This window comes from Dicentrarchus labrax, unplaced genomic scaffold (genome assembly GCF_905237075.1).
Source record: "Dicentrarchus labrax unplaced genomic scaffold, dlabrax2021, whole genome shotgun sequence".
Lineage (NCBI taxonomy): Eukaryota > Metazoa > Chordata > Actinopteri > Moronidae > Dicentrarchus > Dicentrarchus labrax.
The window spans coordinates 22,648,236-22,671,041 of record NW_026136715.1 but is presented as its reverse complement, the minus strand read 5'-3'; the positions used below and the strand labels follow the sequence as shown (position 1 = coordinate 22,671,041).

Genomic DNA, 22,806 nt, shown 5'->3' with positions numbered 1-22,806 from the left:
TTTTTCTTACACTTGAAAGATATTTAAATTTGCTATAAATGTCAGGAAGAGTTACAGGGTGTCTGTGGGGTCTCTAAAAGTCTAAAATCCAATAATCTGAACTTAGACCATAAAATGTCTAAAATATGATTTTGAAAGGTATTTAAAGATTTATTGGATTAACAATGCTAATGTCACTTGTATAAAGCTGCATTTTCCTATTTAAAATGTATCCATAATGGTCTTAAAAAGGTCTTAAATTTAGCCTGTTGAAACCTGCAGAAACCCAGAGTTTACAGGCATAGTGGAAGTGATCCATTTAGTCACTAATTTTGGACAGAAAATTCTCTTTTCCACTGATGAACAGTGGGCATTTTTGTTTTATTTTAACATTACTCAGCATAGTGAAAAGTACTGTACGTGTACATGTTAGCTGTATACAATAATTATAAAAAGACTTATAAAATATCTGTTGTCCAAACAAACTACAGCAGTCCACAAACACATCTCAGTCCCATTAGAAGCTAAAATTCAATAATGACTGCAGGACTGAATTATTGAAGTCAGCCGAGACCCAAGAATCCAACACAGTCTGCTCAATATCAGGAGAAAACCTTGCATTTCCAAAAGGTTTATGAATTATTTCTCGGCTCAAACCGGACCACCTAGTCCTTAAATTTAAACATGAAACTCCCCAGAGATGATAGTGGTGGTTTATCACAATTTCCCGTACGTCCTCTCTGTCAGAGTCCAGGCTGCTGTCTTGTCAGGAGGAGGTAGTTGTGACGGAGGGTTCTTAGCTCCGTCAATCTGCCCAGCAGCCGCCCGAACCGCTGTGGTCCCCCTCGTGCAGCTCCAGCCTGGGCCCCACACACCTTGGACAGCAGATCCAGGATCATTTCCTGCATTTTCTCAACACAGCCGGCTGCTTGCAGGGACGCTCGGTCTGCAGGACAGGGACACACAGAGAGAGAGACAGGCTCACAGCATACAGTTCTGTCTCTTTGTGTTTATATCCAAACAAGTTGCCCAACAGTTACTGTATGGACCGACTGAGTGAATCATTCAAATGTGTCACTTTACTATCACGACCTGCTGAAGAGCTCCAGATAATTTATAGTGATTATTTACAGCTGAATAGAGCATTTGCTTGGCTTGACTTGACAACTGATTGGATTATGTCAACTCAAACAAGAGAGCGCAGAGGTCTGACCTGAGCAGAGCAGAGCTGTAGCAGTGAGCAGGGTGTATTCAGCCTCCGTCACCCGCAGTGTTGCCATGCTGTGGAAGAAGTTGAGCACCGGGCTGAAGAGATCCTCGTTGCCTCCTGTTCACGGCAGCGAATAGGAAATTGTTCATTTGCATGTGAAATACCTTGCACTATTTGTTCATTTGCAGCCTGTAAGAGCTTGAATATTCTCTGAGTGAGTGTATGTCTGCATTCACCTGAGTTGACCAACGTCCTGCTGTGGATGTTTTCCTTTGACTCTACATTTCTCAGCCAGTTGTGTGTTGACATGCTGAAAAGCTGCAGGGCTGATAATAGAGAAAAATAAAAAATTTTTTTTTAGACTGAATTTGTTTCATGCCGATTCAAATGCGAGCATGAATCATAAAAGAGTGTCTGTCGGTTTATTCACCTGGACTGGGGCTTGTTGGGTTGTGGGAAAACTGCTGAGCTGAGAGCAGGAACATGACCTCCAGTGAAGAGACAGACAAGAGAGAGCTCTGGTCTGAAAAATCCAGGAGATCAAAACCTGTGAGGGGAACAGCATTATTTGCTTTTATATACAGGAGTGAAGTTTACTTTATATTTACAAGATTTAAGACATGGCTACAGTAGCTATGATGATGGGTGGCACATCAATACCATACTGTATTTCTGTATCAATATCCTTTAGCCTAAGTGACTCCTCATCTTGTTTTAATTGCAACCAAGTTAAAATTGTGATTTGTCTGTTTGTCTGGAAACCAAATATTACTTTTATTGATGTGGTATTAGCATGTGTCATGTAATCCCAAATGGAATAAACCATTTAAATTAACCCAAAAAATATCAGCCATTCAGTAGTTCCTTGCCCAATGACCAAATATCTCACCATATATCATATCCTCGTCTTACTACCACTGACATCTTGCCAAAATATAAATATTCAAAGGATAAGTCTGGTCATCCGATGAAAAGATCAAAACCAACAATGATTTTAACCTACTAACAAGTGTTGTCACTGTCACTGTCAGATTACAGATAATGAAGGTCACATGTTCCAGTCCATTTTACCTGGCACAGTCCTGGCAAACTGTAGCAGTCTTTGCAGGTGGGGTGATATAGCATCCGACAAGCCCTCCCCTTCTTCTGCACATGGCCACTCAAACAACTGAGCAGACACAGAAAAGAAACCATGGGGGCAACATAAACAATGTACCTGTGTTTTTGGAAGTAAACTGGTGTCTCCACACTGCGACCTACCCTGCAGTGGCTGCTGTCCTGGGCTCTGTACAGTCGATGGGCCTCCACCATCCTGTCCACAATGTACTTCTGTTCTCGGGTTAAACTGGCAGACAAAGCCTGATGTAGACGGACATGAACACGACAGATTAAAAGATTATAACAGCATCGGGATTATGACTGATCACTTTGATATGATATGTTAAAACTACTAGATTAAAACTGCAGACATGAAAGATAAATGCTGAATGTGGGGAGGAGAGATTACACTTTAATTGTACAGTTTTGTTTAATCATCCAACCAGCTTTACAACTAAGCATTTATCCAACCATCCAATTAAAGCTGCAGTAGGTACCTTTTATGAAAAATATCTTTTTGTTATATTTGCTTAAACCTTCACTGTATCCTGACAGTAGTACATGAGACAGATAATCTGTGAAAAAATCTGGTTCCTCTGGCTGCTCCTAGTGCTCCTAATGTTATTTGTAAGAATCCACCGGGCCCGAACGAAAACAACCAGTCAGAGCCTAGAAAGATGCTTTGGGTTGGTGGTTTGAAGATAGTTGATTGTTGCGTCTCATTCCCAGCATCGACATTTGATGGCCTCGGGAATGAGACTCAGCAATCGACTTTATTGGCTCTGATTGGTTGTTTTCATTCGGGCCTACAAAGGCTTTTAAAAGCACTGGGAGGAGCTGCCTCGTACTACTGTCAGGATAAAGTGAAAGTTTTAAAAAATATGACAAAACCTTTTTTTCTATAAAAATTACCTACTGCAGCTTTAAATAGCCAAAAACCAAACCATAAAATGACCAACAAACCACCCAGCAATCCAATCAGCCAAACAACCTTCTACTAAACCATCTCACCAACCAAATCATCTGTGTTCTGAATCCATATAACCAGCTGATCAATTAATCCAACCTATCATCAGTGTGCACCAACAATCCGACTGTTTCAATATGGGTTGGACGTTATGACGATACACCGTGAAAAAGTAGAACTTTTCGAAAACTGTTAGGGATTTTGCCATACCGTTTACACTGTGGTATCTCTCCCGATAATATCTCTGAGTGTCACAATCAATATAGCGGAAATTGCATCTACCATGAAAGAGGACTTTATCCAAATAGCCCACTCAAACAGCCAATCATAACCGTTTAATTATTTCAAGAGCTATCACTGCAGCATCCTTTAACCCAACATTCAAACTCAACAAAAGTGGCTCTATGAGGCTGTACTTACTGAGCTAAACGCTAATGTCAACATGCTAACATGCTGACACTAAGCAGGAATGTTAACCATGTTCTCCAACTTAATTGCATGCTTAAGTTTGGTAATTAGCCCTAAATATAAAGTTTCACTGAAAAACAAAAACGTCATGGTGGCGCTAGAGGAAAAGTCACAGGTTCGGCAAAATCAGTAAGATTCATCCTCTGAGGGCGATGGATAATTGGACCAATCAATTCAGTGCTTGTTGAGATATTTCAGCCTGGACCAGAATGGTGGAACAACACTGCCACCAGCATGGCTAAAAAGCTGCTATACACTCAACGCAACCATCCAATCAATAACAATGAGTCAGTCCTGCTTTCTAGTACCTGTCCAGGTAGCCTGCTGCTAGAGCTGACCCTCCTGCTGTCTGTGTTCTCCTCTTCCTCCTGTCCTCTGCCTTTGCCTCCTTTCCTTAGTCGCTTGGACTGGCACTGCACCTCCGTCAGAAGGCCTGAGAAAGAAATGCCTTATCAGACTCAACGTCAAACCAGCTAAATCAGTTCAGTGCGTATTATTTAGGAGGTACTGACTGATCTCATCAATCCTTTTCCTTAATTACATGATGCTTAACATTTAATTTTACAGAGTGTGAGTTGAGGTCGCTTACACTCAGCCAGCATTCCCACAGCGCGGCACTTCCTCAGCCGGCAGTCTTGGCACTTCCTTCTCATGTACATGTCCATCTCACAGCCCCCGCCACTCTTACAGTGATACACAGCCTTTTTAGTCACACTACGCCTAAAGAAACCTACAGCATCCAGGTGAGAAAAAAGGGGAAAAGAAGGACCAGATGAGGGTGAAACAAAATCTTTTTAAATTACAAATATACAGCACTAGAGAAAAGAATAAAAAGATAGGGGACTAAATTGAAAAGAGAGAAATACCTTTGCATCCCTCACAGGTAAGAGCGTTGTAGTGATACCCTGATGCTTTATCTCCACACACCACACACAGCTCATCCTGACCTCTGCTCTTCCCTCCCAACCCCACCCGTGTCCTCCGACCCAGAGGCAACCCTACCGCTCCGAGCCCCTGAACCAGGCCCCCGCAGTGGGGCTCGGGGGTGGGATCACAGGGGGCCTCCAAGCAATGAGGGCTGTAGTGGTACGGAACATGGCAGGGCTGTGAGGAGGAAGAGGAGGAGGAGGGAGAGGAAGTGCAGGAGGGTGGAGAGCCATAGATGGAGAAAGGCAGATTGGCAGGACTGTACTGTTGCTGGCTATAAGGGAGCAGCTGGAGGTCAGGGTCCTGCAGAGGGTAGCCTAAAGGGTCAGTCAGCATGTCTGAAATGGAAAAAAATAGTAGACAAGTTCATCTGTTTTAAAAGTCAGAGATGTAAGTTTAAAAAGTAACGAGTGAACTGTGTTCACCAGCAGATGTAGACCACGTCAGCGTTTGTTTTACAATTTTTTGTTCAGATCTATGATCCGATTCCTTGACAATACTTATAGCAAAAAAGCATATTGTGATTGCAAGCAAGAGTAGTTAGACATTTAGACCTGACATTTAAAGGCCACATGAAAAGGGAACCTGAAATTCTTAGTAAACTGGTAACTTCTTGCCTACTTCCTGGGAAATAATGCATCCTCACTGGTGCTGCTTTTCTGCCCATTCTATAAAATCCTACTAACAACTATTTTCTATGTATCTAAAATCTGATATATTATTATCTCCGTACCCATAGAGCTCCATTATCTTTTTTTTTTTTTTACATACATCACTGAACCACAGTGTGGAACTGGGTGACATGTCCCTCCATTATGCTGGAACATGTGCACTGTGGAACATCTTCCTGCTGCTGAAAATACTTACTAGAGCACCAAATGTGTATTAATCCACAGCTGAAAATAGCTGAAAAATGTCCTTCTGTTTGAATAATGCTTGCTAAAAGCTACAATACCAGGGTGCCCTGGTAGCTCACCTGTTAGAGCTGGTGCCCCATGTACCAAGGCCAAGGTTTGACTCTGACCTGTGGCCTTTTGCTCTCAATTAAAGGCAATAAAACACCCAAAATATTTTTTTTAAAAGCTACAATGCCCAACTGTGGTACAAAATTACTGAGCTTATAAAAAAGAAAGAAATCATTTCATTGGTGACAATGAGAAAAATATAGCCAGATTTATCCTGGATATGATGTTAACATGGAATATGAGAAACCTGGCTATTGAAATCCCTTCATACATCATTCTACCAGTATCCAGGTGTCTGTGTGCAGTTGTGTCTTGAGTTCTCACAATCCCAGCAACTGTGTTCAGTACCAAAAAATAATGTTCAGAAACCTGAAAATGGTGTTTACATGTTCCAGTTTGCTGGTTTCTATGGGGGTAACATATACAGGTTTCTGAAAATCAGGATATGGTCTTATCTGAAACCAGGATAAGATGTTCACACTGACAACCTATAACCAGGAAACTCCAAAAACCTGATCCTAACCGGGATACTGGTGTGCATGTAAACATCCGCATTGATCCATCAAAAACTGCAAGACCAGAAACGTGAATGAACATTTCAAGCGACACTATTACGCCGTTACAAAGTCAAAGAGCGTCATAGGAATGCGGTCTTACGTGATTTCACTGCTTTTATGGCTCTTGTGGGATACAATAAAAAGCTGAGAGTAAGACCTTGTGAACTTGTTCGGACTGCTGAAACAGGATGCAGCTGAGAGCTCCAAGTGCCATTTAGGATTTTTTGATCCCCTTTTCTGGATGTTTCAGTCAGTCTGTAATGGCCATCCAGTGTTGTGACGGACTGAAATGTCTTTGAGTGTGGGTCAGCAGCTTGTGTTTTGCAAATCCTGTCTCCTTTGAGAAAACATGTGTGACCACTGGCAGCCTCTTAAAGTACAGCTGCACCAGTACGACTGGGACTGCTCTGGGATCTGTTATGCACTGATTAAACAGAGAGCCCACCCAAATGTAGATGGAAATTTGAAGGGTAAGGCATGTTGCATTAAGATGATGGCTGACAATAATATCAGCCTGATTATGTTAAAAAAAATGCGGCTTCCAGAACTGTTGTTGATGAAGAGTGTCTTTAAGCTTTGACAGGAAGGCCAACGAACCATCATTGTAGCGCTGTAGTGTGTTTAAAGGGTACTTAAGTGATTTAGCACTGCACTTTCATAAGGTTGTGGGAATCACAGGAGACAAATTAGTAATAAAAAATTGTCAAAATCAAAGCAGCAAAGGCTGTGATGTCTTTACTATGGCTTAAGCGGAGATAACCCTGACGACAATGGTTGGCTTGTTGGCCAGGCTTCCCAGTTAGAGACTCTGGGGCACAAGGGTCTGTGAGCAAGAGCCCCTATTTGAAGTGCCCGTTCTAGGATAATATATTCCTGTTGGAAAGTCCCAAAGCTGAGGCAAATGAAGATCCTTGATCCTTTAATATGGAATATATTCTGATACTGAGTCTGATTTGAGAGTTAGATGAGAGGATCAATACCACTCTTGTGTCTGTACGCTAAATATGAAGCTAGAGGAAGCAGCCGGTTAGTTTAGCTCAGCACAAAGTCTGGATAAAGGGAAACCCATCAGCCTCCCAGTTCTAAAGCGCTCTGATTTACTGACGTCCTTGCCAGGCAACCAACAGAGACTCCAGGATGTCACTGAAGTCACAGGAACAGTCCATTACATCGCCTGTATGTTTCACCACAGAGCAGAATGGGGGACAGTCCCAGGTAAGGGGTGTCCTACATGTGTTAGCGGCCATTCAAGCAACTACCTTGGATTTATAAATCACGATTGGTAGGCGAGGAGAAATCGGATATATGCTAAGTTAACTATAGCTTCATATGGAGTGTACTTCCATGAGTGGTATATCTTCTCATCTAATTCTCTGCAAGAAAGTCAATATGCAGACTTCCCAAGGGGTTGGGGTTTTGTTTAAATTTGTATTTGATTTTTTGCCAGCAACTGGACAAATGAAAGACTGATATATAGTCATCAAAACTGACGATGAGTTTTGACCTCCAGGATTCGTCTAGGGGATTTTTTGACAACAAATGACATTTGTTCGACACCCCCTTCACTGATGGAGTGAATGTCAGCACATAATCATACATCATAATTTTAAAGGCCCCTTATTAACCCCTCCTCACTCCTTCCTTTTGTCTCCTCTATCGTTCTCTCTCCAGATGTTTCCTGTCTTTACCAGACTGTGGCAGCAATGGTTTGGGGGGGGTCCTGCTTTCTCGGCATGTGACAGAGCTGCGATTTGCACTGTTTGTAAACCATTTGAGCACTGTCTAAACACTCCTCAGCCTCCCTTCCATCCCACGCACACTAGGGAGCCAAACAACACCAGCAAACTACCCCCCATAGCTCCCCCTCCGCCCCCTCCTCCCGCTGCTCCTAAGGGCAGGAGGGGAGACAACAGGGGGAATTTGTTGATGATACACGTCAGTATAAATAGATCCTCCGATGCACGCTCAGCCTCCCTGCGTGCTGTGAATGCAGCGGGCCGGCTGAACCTCCTCAAGAACTATTTTTTTCATGTCATCGAGTTCTCTCCAAGGCGGTAAATAAATGCTTGGTGTTCATTCATCAACTGTGAGAGTGAATGAGATGAGGTTGAGTTGCTCACAGAGTGCAGTTACATCCTTGTTGTGTAACAATATAATATGTAAATGACCCACTTATTTAAAGCGAGCCAGGGTAACTTTTGGTAAACACAAGTGGCGGTTGTGGGAAAATGTTGTGGGAAAATGTTAGTGTGCAAAGAAATAGAAGTAAAATTATACTACTGTAGCCTCTCTTCATTGGACTGCAGTGTGTAGGATTTAGCGGCATCTAGCAGTGAAATTGCAGATTGCAACTCAACTTGCTTTACCCTCCCTTTACAAGCAGGAGGGAGAATCCATACAGTGGCCACAAAACACAAAACCGCCCTGTCTACAGCCAGTGTTTGGTTTGTCCGTTCTGGGCTACTGTAGAAACATGGTGATTCAACATGGACGCCGCCACGGAAGACAACCCGCGGTGTCTGTAGATAAAAAAAAGCTAGTAAGGTAAAGTAAGGTAAAGAAAACACAACAATTCTTATTCTATGGTGTTTCACACGCCAATGAAAACATACCTGTGAACGTTATATTCTATTTCTGCAAGTAGATCCTGCTAGATGTTACACACTGGACCTTTAATTCATAAATTACTCAACACATTTCTCCAAAAACTATAGTATAAATTGAAAACGGTTAGGTGAGGTCACATGAGTTTAACAGGCCTGTTCACTAGACTTCCTTTAGATTTTTGTGTTACTTTAAAGGGTCAGTTCACTCAAATTTCTCTCTTAACACTGGTGGCATCTAACCGTGCGGATAGTTTGGGTTTTATTTACACCGTTATACCAGGTGAAAACATAGGAACTACACTCTACTGAAGAAATAGTCCCTATAAATCCTACCCCCCTAAAGTTAACACTGATCATAGACAGAGACGGTTACTGTTGAATAAGTGAGAAAATGTGTTTAGTAATCTGGGCGAACCAACCCTTTACAACAGTATAAAATAATGTATACCAGTTGTGTCTCTTTGTTATTGTAGAAATATCTACCTGCCTGTGACACTAATGATGTTTCACAGCATCATGTGTCTCCACACATTAAAATCACAAAAGACATGAACCATCATGTCTGAATATTCAGTCTTTCCTGGACTTATAATTAAATGTGTTGGTATCACATGTGAATTCACATATCAGTCCTTCTTCAGTGTTTCAGATTGTAAGCATTAATGTGTCACACAACTTATTTTAGAGAAGCAAAAGAAGAAGTCGAAGGGGAAGAGAAATTCTAAAGCTACGCAATAGTGGGAAAAAAGTGGAAGAAGGAGCAGAAGTGTCACTGCGGACTCACCATAGTACTGGAGCTGCTGCTCTGTGGAGCAGTAACCATCCGAGAGAAACCCCCCTGCCGAAAAGCTCATCTCCAACTCAGTCCACTCTCTCATCTGGACAGAAGATCCTCTCTTTAGCTAGTAATACACGATCTATCTTCACACACATGCAAAGACATAAACATACACACACACAGTCAATTACTCAGAGGATTCACACAGATATGAAGGATCTGGGAAGTGCGGAGACATTCCTCAATCCCCAGGATGCGTCCAGGTCTCTTAGCTGTCCAGGCTGATATCCCAGCCTATTTTTAAAAAAGCAGAGAGCAAGAGTGCAGCTGAGGCTCTTGGTCTGTGGTGGATGATGTGCTGGAGGAGGTCTTAACCGTCCTCGGGGGGATAGACGAAAGGGAAAGCAGGGACACCCAGGAAGGACAGGGATGGGACTGTGGTCCAAACAGCTGGACCTGGCCCGGGACTTCACAGATCAAAAGACAGTGAAGATGAATGGATGGATGGATGGAGGGAAAGATGGAGACTTCATCCCTCATGGGCAGAATGAGGGACACTGACGGTGTGTGTATATATGTGTGCGTGCTGAGGTTTGGCCTGAATGGATATATCCTAGTGTGCAACAGCTGAGCTGGGCAAAGGAAACATCTTCTCAACTGAATCTGATGAGTTGAATAAAACTCTACTACCATCTACTACCATCATTAAATCAATTGTTAGACGTTTTTCACGAACTAAATTCTGCTTATGGCGTTTTTGGCAGGTTCAGTCCAGATAACACAAGCCCTACCACTTAAATTAAGTTATTTATAATACTAATGATACTAATAATACTAATAATAACTAATTTACTATTCGTAATGTGTGTGTGCGTGTGTGTGTGTGTGTGTGTGTGTGTGTGTGTGTGTGTGTGTGTGTGTGTGCTGTGTATGTGTGTGTCTGTCCATGTTTGTCCTCTAAGCCTTGGGAGTGTGTTTACTCTGCCTTTTGTTTACCGCTGTTCTGTTTGTGCTTAAGTTAATATTGGACAGCAGTTAGATTTAAGGGGCTCCGAGACCTCCTCGTCCCCCACAGACGGTTAACCAGGCCGGGGCAGAGCGAAAGGAGTCGTGGCCCGAGCCGCCCAGAGGAGACAGAGGAGTGACCTCAACACTGGCCTGTAAATCTCTGAGCAGGGCCGTCTGACATGCAGCATGCTTACTGAGGATTAACTGCGTCCTCCCACCCGCATATCATCCCTTTCACTGGCTCATTATGGGAACCAGGACTGACCGGTGGACAGCACTTGGTTACAGAAGAGCTAATCACGCTCACTGAAGCTGTAGCCTTCACTGGGGTGATCACGATCGATCTCAGTGACAAATGACACAGGAATTCTGTTGCTAGCTACACACGGGCCTTTTCTTTGAAGATTATGTCCAAAGGGTAAATTGGTACACATGTGATCACAGTGCACGATGACAACACTGCTTCACAAAATCAATTGTACTTTCGGGAACAGAGCAAACTTAAAAAGAGAGCAAATAAATAAAACAAAACAAAATTCAAATGTCAAAACCATACAAAAACGTTTGTTGTAATACAGTGAATGAATTTTGCAAGGTGGCCGCAGGATTCAGAAAGACAAATGTTAGACCAGAGAAAATAAAAACATTTTCAAACAAAAACAATTTTGAACAAATGAACAATGTGCAGAATAGGAAAAATAAAAGGACATGAATGTTTGAGGGACATGAAGTCCAACTGTCATGAACAGACTAGATGAATTTAACACAGGCCTGCCATGAAATTGTTAAAACATAAGACTCATTTCAAGATTGATATTATTATTTAGGTTTTAACATGATTTAGCTTTTTTGGGGAGCAGCAGTGAGCACATTGTGAGAATATTATATATATATAATAATATAGTGAACTTTTTTCTGAAGTATTCTGTACATCTATTGCTGTCCTGTAGATAAAAATGGTTCATTCTAAGGTTGTAACAAAAACACAATTACTCTTATTTTTAGCTGATTGTAAACTAATGAAAACATACCTATGAATATTATATTTAATTTCTGCCAATACATCCTCCCAAATGTTAAACACTGGACGTTTAATCACCAACCATCAACCTCATGGTGCTGCTAGAGCAACATCAGGGGGTCACTTAAGTCAGTAGGATTTACACCACCAGCACAGCAAAAGACAAAACAAAACAACTACTTCTAATTATATTCTAATTTAAACCAACTTGTTTGATTTTCTTCACGCAGGCATACTTTCATATCCTTTCTTGATATTACCAGAATACTTCAGCACACACCTAGATTAAGTGAATTTATGTAGTGTAATGTTTTAACGCCCATATGCTGGAATAATAGAATAGTATCATCTGCGTAAAGTGTAGTCTAAAAATGCCTCTATATGATAGAATGGTGGTAGTTTCTGGAATTGCATTAATCCAATGCTGAAGAGGAGGTGGTCTGTTGTTATTTCTGTTGTTCCGTCCCAACATATATGGCAAAACAAGCCATCAGCCATTTCTCCAACTGTCTTTGACCTCCGAGTAATGGAAAGAGAGTAGAGAGCAGGCAGCAAGGCTGAGAGTGACACTAAGCGATGGGGACAATATTTGAGAGCGTGCAAATGTCTCCATGGATCTTCTGGAGGTGTCACACTGTTGGACACATTTTTGGACACAGGCCTGACCATGAGGGCTCACCCCGTGGGAGATGAGTGTCACAAAAGACGAAGGAGAGGAAGGGGGAGAAGGGAAAGACTTTTCAGGCACGTTCACATCAAGCATGGCTGGGTCAATTGAACTCTAGAGCCTTTACGCAATTAATTTGCTTTTCTTCGCACCAAGACTCCTGAAAATGTGTGCACAAAGAAGGAATGAGATGAGATGAACACCAGAGACACGGGGCAAAGTCTGGCAGAAAAAGGCGACTAAGTCAACTTTTCCTCTATGATTCAGACCAAAGACCAAACTGATGGCATGTGAAAAGCCCTAAACTCATTAGTCCCGAATCACTCACAGTACACGCCTGGAGATAGATTCAGCACATCATAAATCCTGTTTAGGACATCTTCTTCCACACGGCCAGCTCCTCTCTTTATCAGAGAGCTGCTGGCTGGTAGCTGCAGCTCGATAATGGCCTGCACTGTTTACTGATCCTCGCAGGAAACTGACACTCACATAAAAGTGGCCTCAGTATTCGTGAGTAAAGTCCATAGCTTATGTTTGAACGTATGCAATGAGTGTGGCCTGGGTGGTATTTGGCTATCATGAGAAGGAATGTAAATCGTCAACTGTTAGTTATGTCTACTTAGAATATTTGTTTAAAACAATGTCCTCGGATCTGTAAAGGTTATTGTGAGATTGGACTTTGAAACTTTGTTCTACGTTCTGTCTATTTTGAGATAGAGGTTTTGTATCATGGACATATTCAAATACTTTGAATTCCTTGCAAACACTACTACTTACTGGGTAACTACCCTGCTTTATGTAACATGTAAAAACCGGCCATCATATTCATATCTGTAAGTTTTATCTGCTGGTGTGAAATGATTGCATTCAGGGTTGTAGATGTAAACTGTTTCCCCTCATTTATTGGGGTTTACTCCTTACTATACCCCTGATTGCACTGAAAAACCTTAGGCTATGGGCGACCATTTCTTGCTAAAAATGTACACTACTTGCAACAGAGAAAGGAGCACAACATTTTTACCAGATTCTTCTGACCTGGCTAACAATCTTTTAAAATGTCTTCTTTCTCCTAAAGGACGCCTTGGTCATATTATCTCTTTGGGTTTCTTGTTTTATCTGAGCTCACCAGAACAAATTCCTATCAGCTATGATGAAATGGCAATAAAGTGTTTTTGTTTTTGAATCTTAAAGAGAATCCACTCAGCAGTATACTTAACAAAATGTAACGTTAAATATCCCTTCTTTTAACCCCTGTAGATAACAGGACAGTACATGCAGACGTGTTGAGGTCAAAGATCACAAAACAACACTGGGTCGGCTTACGAACAATTCTGTAAAAGTTGCAGTTGTGTTAGTTTGGAGCAGAGGTTATGGACTCACCGCTGATGGTGGGAGCCTTCCTGCTGCGCCGAGCCTGATGTCCCCACGCTTTGTCCAACTGCCTCACTTTTTCTAATGTTGGTTCCAGCCCAGCCTCCATCCTCACACACACACAAATACACGCACAACCACATGCACAGAGTAAACACAACATTTCAAATGAGACAGTCGCTCTTGATGTGTGTGAGTGAGCTACAGCAACCTGACCAAAGATCTTCTTTTCCTGTAAATGTTGTCTCGCAGGACAGAGCGAGAAGATATAATTCAGAGATTTTGTGGGGAAGAATTGGGAAAATGTGAAACTGGGGAGCCATCGCATTTGAAGGTAATGAATTATTGAAAATAATCACCAATTTTGCATACAATTGCCCAGCACGGGCCTTTTTGGTTGAACTGGGGATTTGAACTGGCAACCTCAGTCACAAAGGACCCCCTCCATGCTGTACTTGTAGGAACTGGAATCATCTCATTAAGAAATTCCCAGTATAGAGTGTTTATAAACAGCTTCTTGTTCATCCCTCGTGATGGATGGATGCTCCCTATCACCGGCTCTTCCAGCTAACTCCCCAACCCGCTTAACAATCTCTCTGCCACTGTTTCACAAGCGCACACCCCCCACCCACCAACACTTACTGAACCCTCAGCATTTTCTGTACTGACCTCGATCCCTCTGTGGGTGGGCCCTTACTGTTTTGAGTGTGTGTGTGACTGCATTGTGTTTAATAGTGAGGGGAAAGTGTGTGTGCGTGGGTGCTATGAGGGAGGAGGGTGCAACTGAGAGGCCAGTGTGAATCTGCTAATGAAGAAAAACAACACGGCTGTCAAGGCCTCCCAGGAGCAGGTCAAACACAGTTGCAGGGGGTTACAGTCAGCGAGGGCAAAGGGTCAAAGGTCAAAGGTCAACATCAAGGCCAAGAGCAGGCCTTGACCTCTGCTGGGCTGAAAAAAGTGGGAGTTGAAGAGAGTAAACTGTATGGGAGGTGGAGCTCCCAGAGATTTTCTTCTAAAATAAGGGTGTAGCAGCATTAAAAAGGGGCCTGGGACAATCCTAAATGACGCAATGATACTTTACCAGAAGCAAAGGAACAGAGGAAATGTGTTATTCATTTGTTTAATCTTTACAGCACCCACCGTATTTAACATTTCTCAAAGTACAAAACTATTTTTTGTTGTGCAAAACAGTGAGAATGAAAAAATTAAAATGTGTAAATTAAACATGGTAGTGAAAATCTGTGTGTCAAGTCAAGTGTCTGTATTCGGTAATAAAAATAAAACCATATGACTACAATTGAAAAGATATAAGATAAAGATAAGATTCACAAAAAAAAAAACATACATGCTCAAAAAAGTTTTTTGCATTACAGCACTTTTCTGTAAACAATTAAAAATGGACTAATCACAATTTACACTTGTAACTGTTATACAAAACATTTCTTCTTTTCCAATCAGACACGTCACTGAAGCCCAAGTTACAGGAGCAAATTGTGAAACACTGTAAACTAGAGCAGATGGGGTTTCATGCAGTGGATCGTGTCAGAACTGTCAAAGTGTTTGGCAACTAAAAAACAACAGGAATCATTTTAGAGAAACCTCTGTGTGGTCTGGTCACCGCCCGCCAGCAGGTTGCTGACGTCTATGTAAGGTCTGACATCACATTGAGCTTGTGTCCTAAAATCAGAAGATGGAGTTCAGGCTGACAGGAGGAGTATCCGTCCGTGTCCGACACCTGACACCCTCAATCCTCTGTTTAGAACTCGAACATTAATAGCAGTGTGAATCACATCGCTGCAGCTGAACCCAAGTGAACATAATCCGTCACAGTACTATTGCAGATAAAAAAAACATTGTAAACATTACAAAAAGCACAATAAATAAAACTATAAATTTAATTTTAAATGTACAATTTCTCCATCTTGATTTTGTTGGCAAATGTGATTTTTTGAGGGTTCACGGGAAGTGAGTGTCAGCTCCTGTCCCACTAGTACACTTGTACTGGTTTGGTGGTTTAGCTCCCGATCAGAGGCGTTGTCTCTTCGCGGCTACCGTCCACCTCCACCGTAGCTTTGCGGTAAATTATGAACTGGAGGGAGATCTGAACCACAGCGTTAAGGAAACCAAAAAACAATAATAAGGGTAAATGTTTATGAATGTTACTGTCAGAGGATTTCGCCTAGAAAAACACACAACCATGAAAATTTGATGAAACATTTGCAGACTTCCTAATTTACGGTGGGTGAAAAGTGTATTTTACTGAATACCAGACAGAGAGTCCTTTATGTCTGCTGTACAAGGTTGGATTACCAACTGAGCCAAGTGGGCCCTGAAGCCACAGATTTCCTGCACTCCCCAAAGTCTCAGATTCACAGTGACAATTCACAATTGAAGTGTACTAATCTATTTTACTGGTCTAAAGTACAACTGCAACTAAGGCCTCTCTTACATTATTGAATAATCTTGTCCCTGTCTTGGTGATGAGGTCCTGTATCAAAATCTAGTTTGAACAGTTTTATTTTAGTTTGTGTTGTGATCACATGGTGCATATTATTCCTAAAAAAAGTTGCATTTAGTCAAATTACCTATATTAAAACAACGTGGGCCCTGGTAGTACTATTCTAGTATAGCATTGCCATTTCCCTTTCTTGCTGAAAATCTACAACTACCACACTCATGTCTGTCCATTAGATACAAAGCTACAGCCAGGAGACATTAACTTTCTGGCCAGGCACTATGACTTCTGTGCTGGTTGCCACAGTTAGCTTAGCTTAGTTCATGCTCACTAACCATCTCCTGGCTGTAGCTTCAGTAAACATACTGAACAGATATGTATTGATCGTCTCGTCTAACTCTTAAGAAAGCAAGTAATCGTATTCCCCTAAATGAACAATTCAAGGAAATTCAAACAAGGAGAACTAGGAGGCACAGAAACACAGGTAGGAACTAGTGGTAGCAGGTGGGGGGACCGACAGCACAACAGGCTGATCTAACCATAGTGCTGTGCCATGTGCTAAGGCTGATTGATATTCAGATTTGAATAACCTGCAGATGACTGTGACAGCAGAGATTGGCTATGAGCAGAAAATGTGCGTTTGGAATATTTTTAAAGAACCTAAAAAAATTGCCCAGTCATCATCAGGTCACATGCTTCTGCCTCATCTGTATGCTCACTGAAAACAAAGCAAGAAGCAACTTGATACTTCAGTCCACCACTGAGATGCGTGGCCTACAGGCGTTGCTAGTGCAGCTTATACGCTCCTGTTTCTTAGCTGGCGAGAAGCCAATTTCACTGAGTGGGTTTAGACCTTTGATACTACATATTGAGTTTCCACACACGCAGTCATGAGACCTAAACCCATCTTATGAGGCGTCCTCTCTACAAGCTCAGCACTGCCTAAAATGTAGCATGTATGTGGGATTAAGGAGAACCCAGAGCCCGGCCGCGGCGGCCAGGTTTTCTTTTCTTGAAAGGATACAATGAGGTCTAAGGAGAGGGTGCCGAGGCTGCCAATGAGCCAGGGCAAGTGATGGATCAGGTAGCTTTTCTCGCCCTGGCCCCTGTCAGGGTTCTTCAGTAGGACACTCATGCCGTATGTGGTGTTTCCCAGGATGACCAGTGCGAACAGGAAGTAAGACACCCCCTCTGTCGACTTCCTCTTGAACTGTGTAGAGAAACGAGGGGAAGTGAGAAGAATGAAAACTTAAAAAGGAATACAAGATGTGCAGTAAGCTGTGCAGTGATATGTGACCGCAGACGCAGTGGGCCATGCTGTCACTGCATTATATTCACTTGCATTTTCACCTGCTCAGTTTTCAGTTACATTAAACTTTGCCAAACATTTTTCAACATTATTATTATTTCACATGCGGCATCTGATTTATCGTCAACCATACCTTTCATTTTAAATATGTACATTTTGTACTTGTTTCACATTTTGCATGTTACACATTGGCAGGACTGTGTATTAGTCAGAATCTGCCGATACCAAACGTATCATCATACAAATGATATTTGGTTTTGTGGTATTTTTATTTTGGTTTTAATTCTCAAAAACACTCTAGGCAGCGTTGTAAACAGGAACTGAGGGCCATGATGTTGGATGTTATAGTTCTGGTTGCATGAAAAAGAAAATGTTGTACTACTCAGATTTTATGCATATGAAGGTGTGTTCTTTATACTGGTCTCTTAGGCCTCTTTAGGACTCTGTTTTCCATTACAATATAAGTATCTGAATTGTATTGTTTAGAATTTGTTGTTTTGGATGTAGTTTTACAGACATTAGTGTAATGAGATGTCAAGTGCAATATATCACCTACTGTACTGCAGCCAATAGTACTAAAGAATCTGCGCATTTGTAGCAGAAGACACTCTGTCATACTTACATTAGTGTACATCTGGGGGAGTCTGGAACAGAGGTAGAGCACTGACGACACTGAGCCGATGGAGAAACCAATAATCTCTTTCGGAGTAAAAACCTGAAGCGACAGAGGGGTAGACACAGCATTACACCAGGAAAAAAAGCCAGACATGACTAGTTCACTTCCTTCAGGTCACTAATTAAACAAATGAATAGGACTCACCTTGATAGAGCCAATGTCAGAAGTTGAGAGCAAAGAGCGACTTTTGAACCCAGGAGAAATAATGTCCTCGTGGGTGCCTAGCCCGGGAAGGGGGGCGAGGTGTGTGGTTAAACCCAGGATGCAGGCTACACCCACCAAACGCAAAACCATCCTGCCTGCAGAAGGGACAACACCCAGATTCATCATCAGTACTGGGAGAGACATCTCAGCACATTCCTCCAGACAAGGGTTGCCATGTCAAAGGTCACCCGTAAGCGGACAAATGCCACAGCACTACATGAGGCATGTGACGACATTATTTTAGAATACAGGGATTACCCTCTACCTCTGTCTGCACAAGTGTTGGATCACTGTTCACCAGCACTTGATACTTGATAAATACGCAGTGCCAAATTAATTAAAACTATGGCTACAGTTTTACAGAGATGATTCATTCCAACTACACATGTTAAAGGCCTATGTCTTGGTTACTCAGTGTGGCACTAAGATGCAAATAAGGCACTGAAACTCTCTATAGCACATAATGAGAACTTCTTATATTTGACATTTAAAACAATGAGTATTAAAACAAACAACAACAACAAAAAAAACGCTTACTTTCAGCCATTTTGTTCCTTATCTTGTAGTAAAAGTACATGGCCAGCATCACCAAGTCAGCTATGACGTAATAAATAGCTGTATATGTCTGGATGACAGAGAAAGACACATGCAACAAGTTATGAAAATTTAGATTTTCTTCACACAAACAAAGTAATTCACAGGAATTCACTTTAAAAAGCGATTTGTATCATTATTTGATATGATTAGTCAAGTAATGAATTAGTCAATCATTTAATCATCTAAGTGACAGATCAAGACACAAACAATAACGAGCTGATAACAAAACAAACAATTTGTTTGATTTTTGTCATGACATTAGTCCATACTTTATTCTTTGAACTACCAAAACATCTTAAGACATTATTTATGGTTTTCATAACTTCTAATAAGCATTTCCCAATGTGTTTGACATCTTATGAACTAAAGAACTGATCAAAAACAGTGATCTATAGCTTGACTCTCGTTAGTCAGAGCCCGACTCTGTCAATGGAAACATCTTTACACTGAGGCAATCGATATATCATTACAATTCACCTGAAGTGGAAGTTGGTCTGCCAGGAAGGATCCCACGAGATTGCAGGTGTCACCTCCCAGCCAAAGCAGCAGGAACCAAATAGATAGGGCGCTGTCCATATTTCCCGTTTTGCATGAGCTGCAGTATTGTCTGCAATCAGATAATAAAAAAAACAGACAGAATTACAGATGGCGTATTTAGACATGAGAGCATTTTCTCTGAAAGGCATCAACATAAACACTTACGGAATTGAAGACACCATGAAGCAGAGAATGGATAGGAGGCCTAGGTAGACGCTGGCCATATCCCTCGCATCCTGGGCACATTCCCCGAGTCCTTCCCAAACCCATTTGGACCCATTGGGACACAGCGACGTGAAGTTTCCTTGAGTGGTCGATCCAAACGCACCACGAGTGAGGACTCCATCTGTCATCATATTCTGATGGAGAGAAATGCCTCTGTAAATATAGTTTATTAAAACATAACATCCTACATGTTCAGTTCTCATTTCAAACCAGCCTATAAACAATGTTTACATGTATGGTCTCCTGGAAACACGAAAGAAAACAAAGTGGCCCAGATGTGGTATTTCCAGGACTTCATCAAACACTCAAATCAACCATATTAATATAAAAAAAAAAACACAGATCACATATGGAGCACACATCTTGACATTACGCGGTTTTCCAGTTAACGGGGTCAAAGGTTGTTGAACCCTTAAAAACAACATCAAAACAGCCTGTTTACAGCCACATTCTGCTGTTGATGCGCTGATTAGATCAAAGCAGTGGCAGTATGTGTAGCTTCATTTACATATTATCTCCTGCTAGAAAACATACCCTGTTCACACAAAATGCACTCAACACAAACCTCACAATGGAGAGACTAAAGTATTTCTTAGCCACTGAGCTAGCTCGCTAGCAACCACAACGACTGCCTACTCAGAGACAGCCTGTTCTCGTCTGTGGCGTTTATGCCGAAAACGTCTACAAGCTATCACTCTGGAAATGAATAAAGCCAATGTGTCTTGCCTGAGTGGCCGCTGACATGCCGGTAAAGTCCTTAGCAGCACAAAAACCTCTCCGAGACTGGGCAAGCAACACGGAAGCAGGCAATAAACAAGCTTGTTCTGTGTCCGTGAGCTGATTGGTCGCTGGGCTGAAACGTCAAAATTAGCACGTGACTAGCGATTCGCGAAAACAAAGCAGTCGAGCCTTCAAAATAAAAGTTTAACTTGGCTCGGGCTCCAGGGAATGTACATTTCGCACATTTAATAAGAATTGTTGCCCTCGCCGTGTGTTAGAAATGTGTGGCAGACCTCCTTCCAACTTATCTGTTATACATTTTAATACATTGTGAATTCAAAACGCATTACAGGGGGAGTAAGCTGGCAAGTAAAATCCCCTTTCTCTTTTTGAAACTGACGAAGCCTATGATAATCAGAAAACTATATTTATGCAACAAGACATCTGTAATTGATATCATGAATCATAGATCTTGAATTTTAATTATATTACTTTCCCTGGAGGATTTCAAAAGTTGAGATAGAAAGCATTCTGCTTCACACAGCTCAGGACCAACACCAGACTCTGTGGTCAAGACTGTTCAAATGTAAAAGATTGATTAAGGCTACGGAACAAGCTAATGGTATGATTACATGTTAATGTTACTTTTCTGTAGAACTGGGAGAACTTAACGGTTCCAATCTGCTGTCCAAGAGCATTTCACATACTCTCAACACATATCTACAAGCCTTGTTAAAACTGGATTATTTCTCTGCACATGGCAATTCAGCCATCAGTCCTGAGCCGTCATTAGTCCTAAGGCCTCCAGCATTCTTCAACCAGCTTTGCATTTTAGTATGCAGCTGTGAAAAACAATACACCTATAACAGCCAGGCCCATAAGAGCAAATCCTATATAAATCGTGCCTGTATGCAAATGTGCCCACTCAGTGAACTTTAGAGAGGCTGTCTGCAGGGGTCACCTAACAGGAACAGTTGTCTTTTGTTATATGATGAGATGAGGAGATGGCTCATTATCGTTCATCACAATAAAACAGACGTTACCTTTCATCATAATAACGACTTGTCATGTTTTCATCCTGTTTTTCCTAAAGACAGTTATGAAGAGAAAACATCTTACCTGGAAAGGGCGATTCAATCCGTCTGCAGACTCTGGATGAAAAGGAAAAGAGAGGACTCTCCGATGACGACAGAATGTGTCAGCTGACTTTGGGTCAGACTGACGACTCAGCGCCACAGACCGCTGATGTCAGCTCGTGCAGTTTGTTAACGTTTTGCTACCGGTTTCCACTGTCTTCACGTGCTTCTCCTAAACTGGTTCCGACGTCCGTGATTCACTGGGTCAAAGAGCTCGTCACCACTTAAAGAGAGGGCTGACATCGGCAATGCAGAGGTCGATGGGGCAATACTTTAGTGGGGTCAATACCGACTTCTTATTATACAGTGACAGTTCAGATATGAGCTTCCTGTTTTACACACACACACACACACACACACACACACACACAGTCTTCTATTATCTGTAGACCTACAAGTGTCATGGTGGTCATGGTACACCAGTGGGTCTTAATGATGAACAGTTTCAGGGTCTCGGTGTTGTTCATGCTGGCTCACTCTCTCACTGTCATTGCTTTCAGGTACAGTTGAATAGAACAGATCCATCACAGCCAGTGGCGCCCCTAGAAACTTTCCATATTAGGGGGGTCCAGATGGGGCCGCTGAAAATCTTGGGGTGGCCAAACCAACAGTGACCAAATCCAGATGGTCAAAAGAGACATTTGTTATTTTCATTCACATGAACTATGACCTAAAAGATACATTTTTGAATTTAATGAATAATAACTAATGTAAAATATCAGACAGAAGCATATTATACATAGTGGACCCCCCCCAGCAGTCACTGAGCTAATCTGGGTTAAAATGTATGTCTTTGACTGAGCCTTACTCTTTTTATTTAATGCATTATGTAAAGCACTTTGTCTGTGTATGAACTGTGCTATTGAATAACATCAATTCAAACATTTTTTGAATTTCTCCTAAGGGCGATCAATAAGAACATCTTATCTCAGTAACACCTGTACTTTTCCTCCTGTGCAGTTGACAGTTAGGTCTGTTGATTATCTGAAGTACAAGGGACACCATTTCTGGAAAGAGATGTAGATGTAAGCATTTAACCCCATTCTCCTCCATTGTAGTGTAGTGGATGCAGATGCAAATTAAACAATAATTTCAACCATTAACACCACAACAAAAGTCCAACAGTTGCTCCATCCCCTCCGGACACTTTTAAGGTCGCCTCTATGGAGGCACCATTGAAAACATTCTAATCTACGGCCTACCTTCCTGGTTGGGAACGGCAAAGTGACGGAGCACCATCTGAACAGGATAATGAAAACAGCTAGTAAGATTATTGGTGGCCCTCCTCACCTTTCTGTTAGATATTTACCACCAATGCTGCGTTT

At 41.8% G+C, this 22,806-nt stretch overlaps 2 protein-coding genes across 5 annotated transcripts; both read right to left on the bottom strand.

The window, feature by feature from the left end:
- Window positions 1–323: 323 nt before the first annotated feature.
- Window positions 324–13,740, bottom strand: nr1h5 (nuclear receptor subfamily 1, group H, member 5). Of its 3 annotated transcripts, none has more exons than XM_051426131.1 (11): window positions 13,632–13,740; window positions 9,562–9,694; window positions 4,589–4,987; window positions 4,312–4,452; window positions 4,031–4,155; window positions 2,450–2,548; window positions 2,261–2,357; window positions 1,620–1,736; window positions 1,426–1,515; window positions 1,193–1,306; window positions 324–925 (listed from the first exon to the last, which is right to left on the bottom strand). In XM_051426131.1, exons 2-11 carry the CDS (start codon window positions 9,653–9,655, stop codon window positions 723–725), a joined length of 1,479 nt encoding a protein of 492 aa, XP_051282091.1. In that variant the 5' UTR covers window positions 9,656–9,694; window positions 13,632–13,740; the 3' UTR covers window positions 324–722. The 3 variants fall into 3 exon arrangements, with proteins under 3 accessions (XP_051282091.1, XP_051282093.1, XP_051282092.1); XM_051426133.1 differs by having other exon boundaries at window positions 9,562–9,655; window positions 13,632–13,722; XM_051426132.1 differs by having other exon boundaries at window positions 9,562–9,698; window positions 13,632–13,708.
- A 988-nt stretch (window positions 13,741–14,728) lies between these two features.
- On the bottom strand, window positions 14,729–21,589 carry slc66a1 (solute carrier family 66 member 1). 2 transcript variants are annotated; one of them, XM_051426138.1, is made up of 8 exons: window positions 21,465–21,589; window positions 19,566–19,759; window positions 19,341–19,470; window positions 18,804–18,891; window positions 18,207–18,361; window positions 18,009–18,101; window positions 17,102–17,287; window positions 14,729–15,723 (listed from the first exon to the last, which is right to left on the bottom strand). In XM_051426138.1, exons 2-8 carry the CDS (start codon window positions 19,754–19,756, stop codon window positions 15,637–15,639), a joined length of 930 nt encoding a protein of 309 aa, XP_051282098.1. In that variant the 5' UTR covers window positions 19,757–19,759; window positions 21,465–21,589; the 3' UTR covers window positions 14,729–15,636. The 2 variants fall into 2 exon arrangements, with proteins under 2 accessions (XP_051282098.1, XP_051282096.1); XM_051426136.1 differs by lacking the exon at window positions 21,465–21,589 and adding an exon at window positions 20,352–20,478.
- Window positions 21,590–22,806: the final 1,217 nt, after the last annotated feature.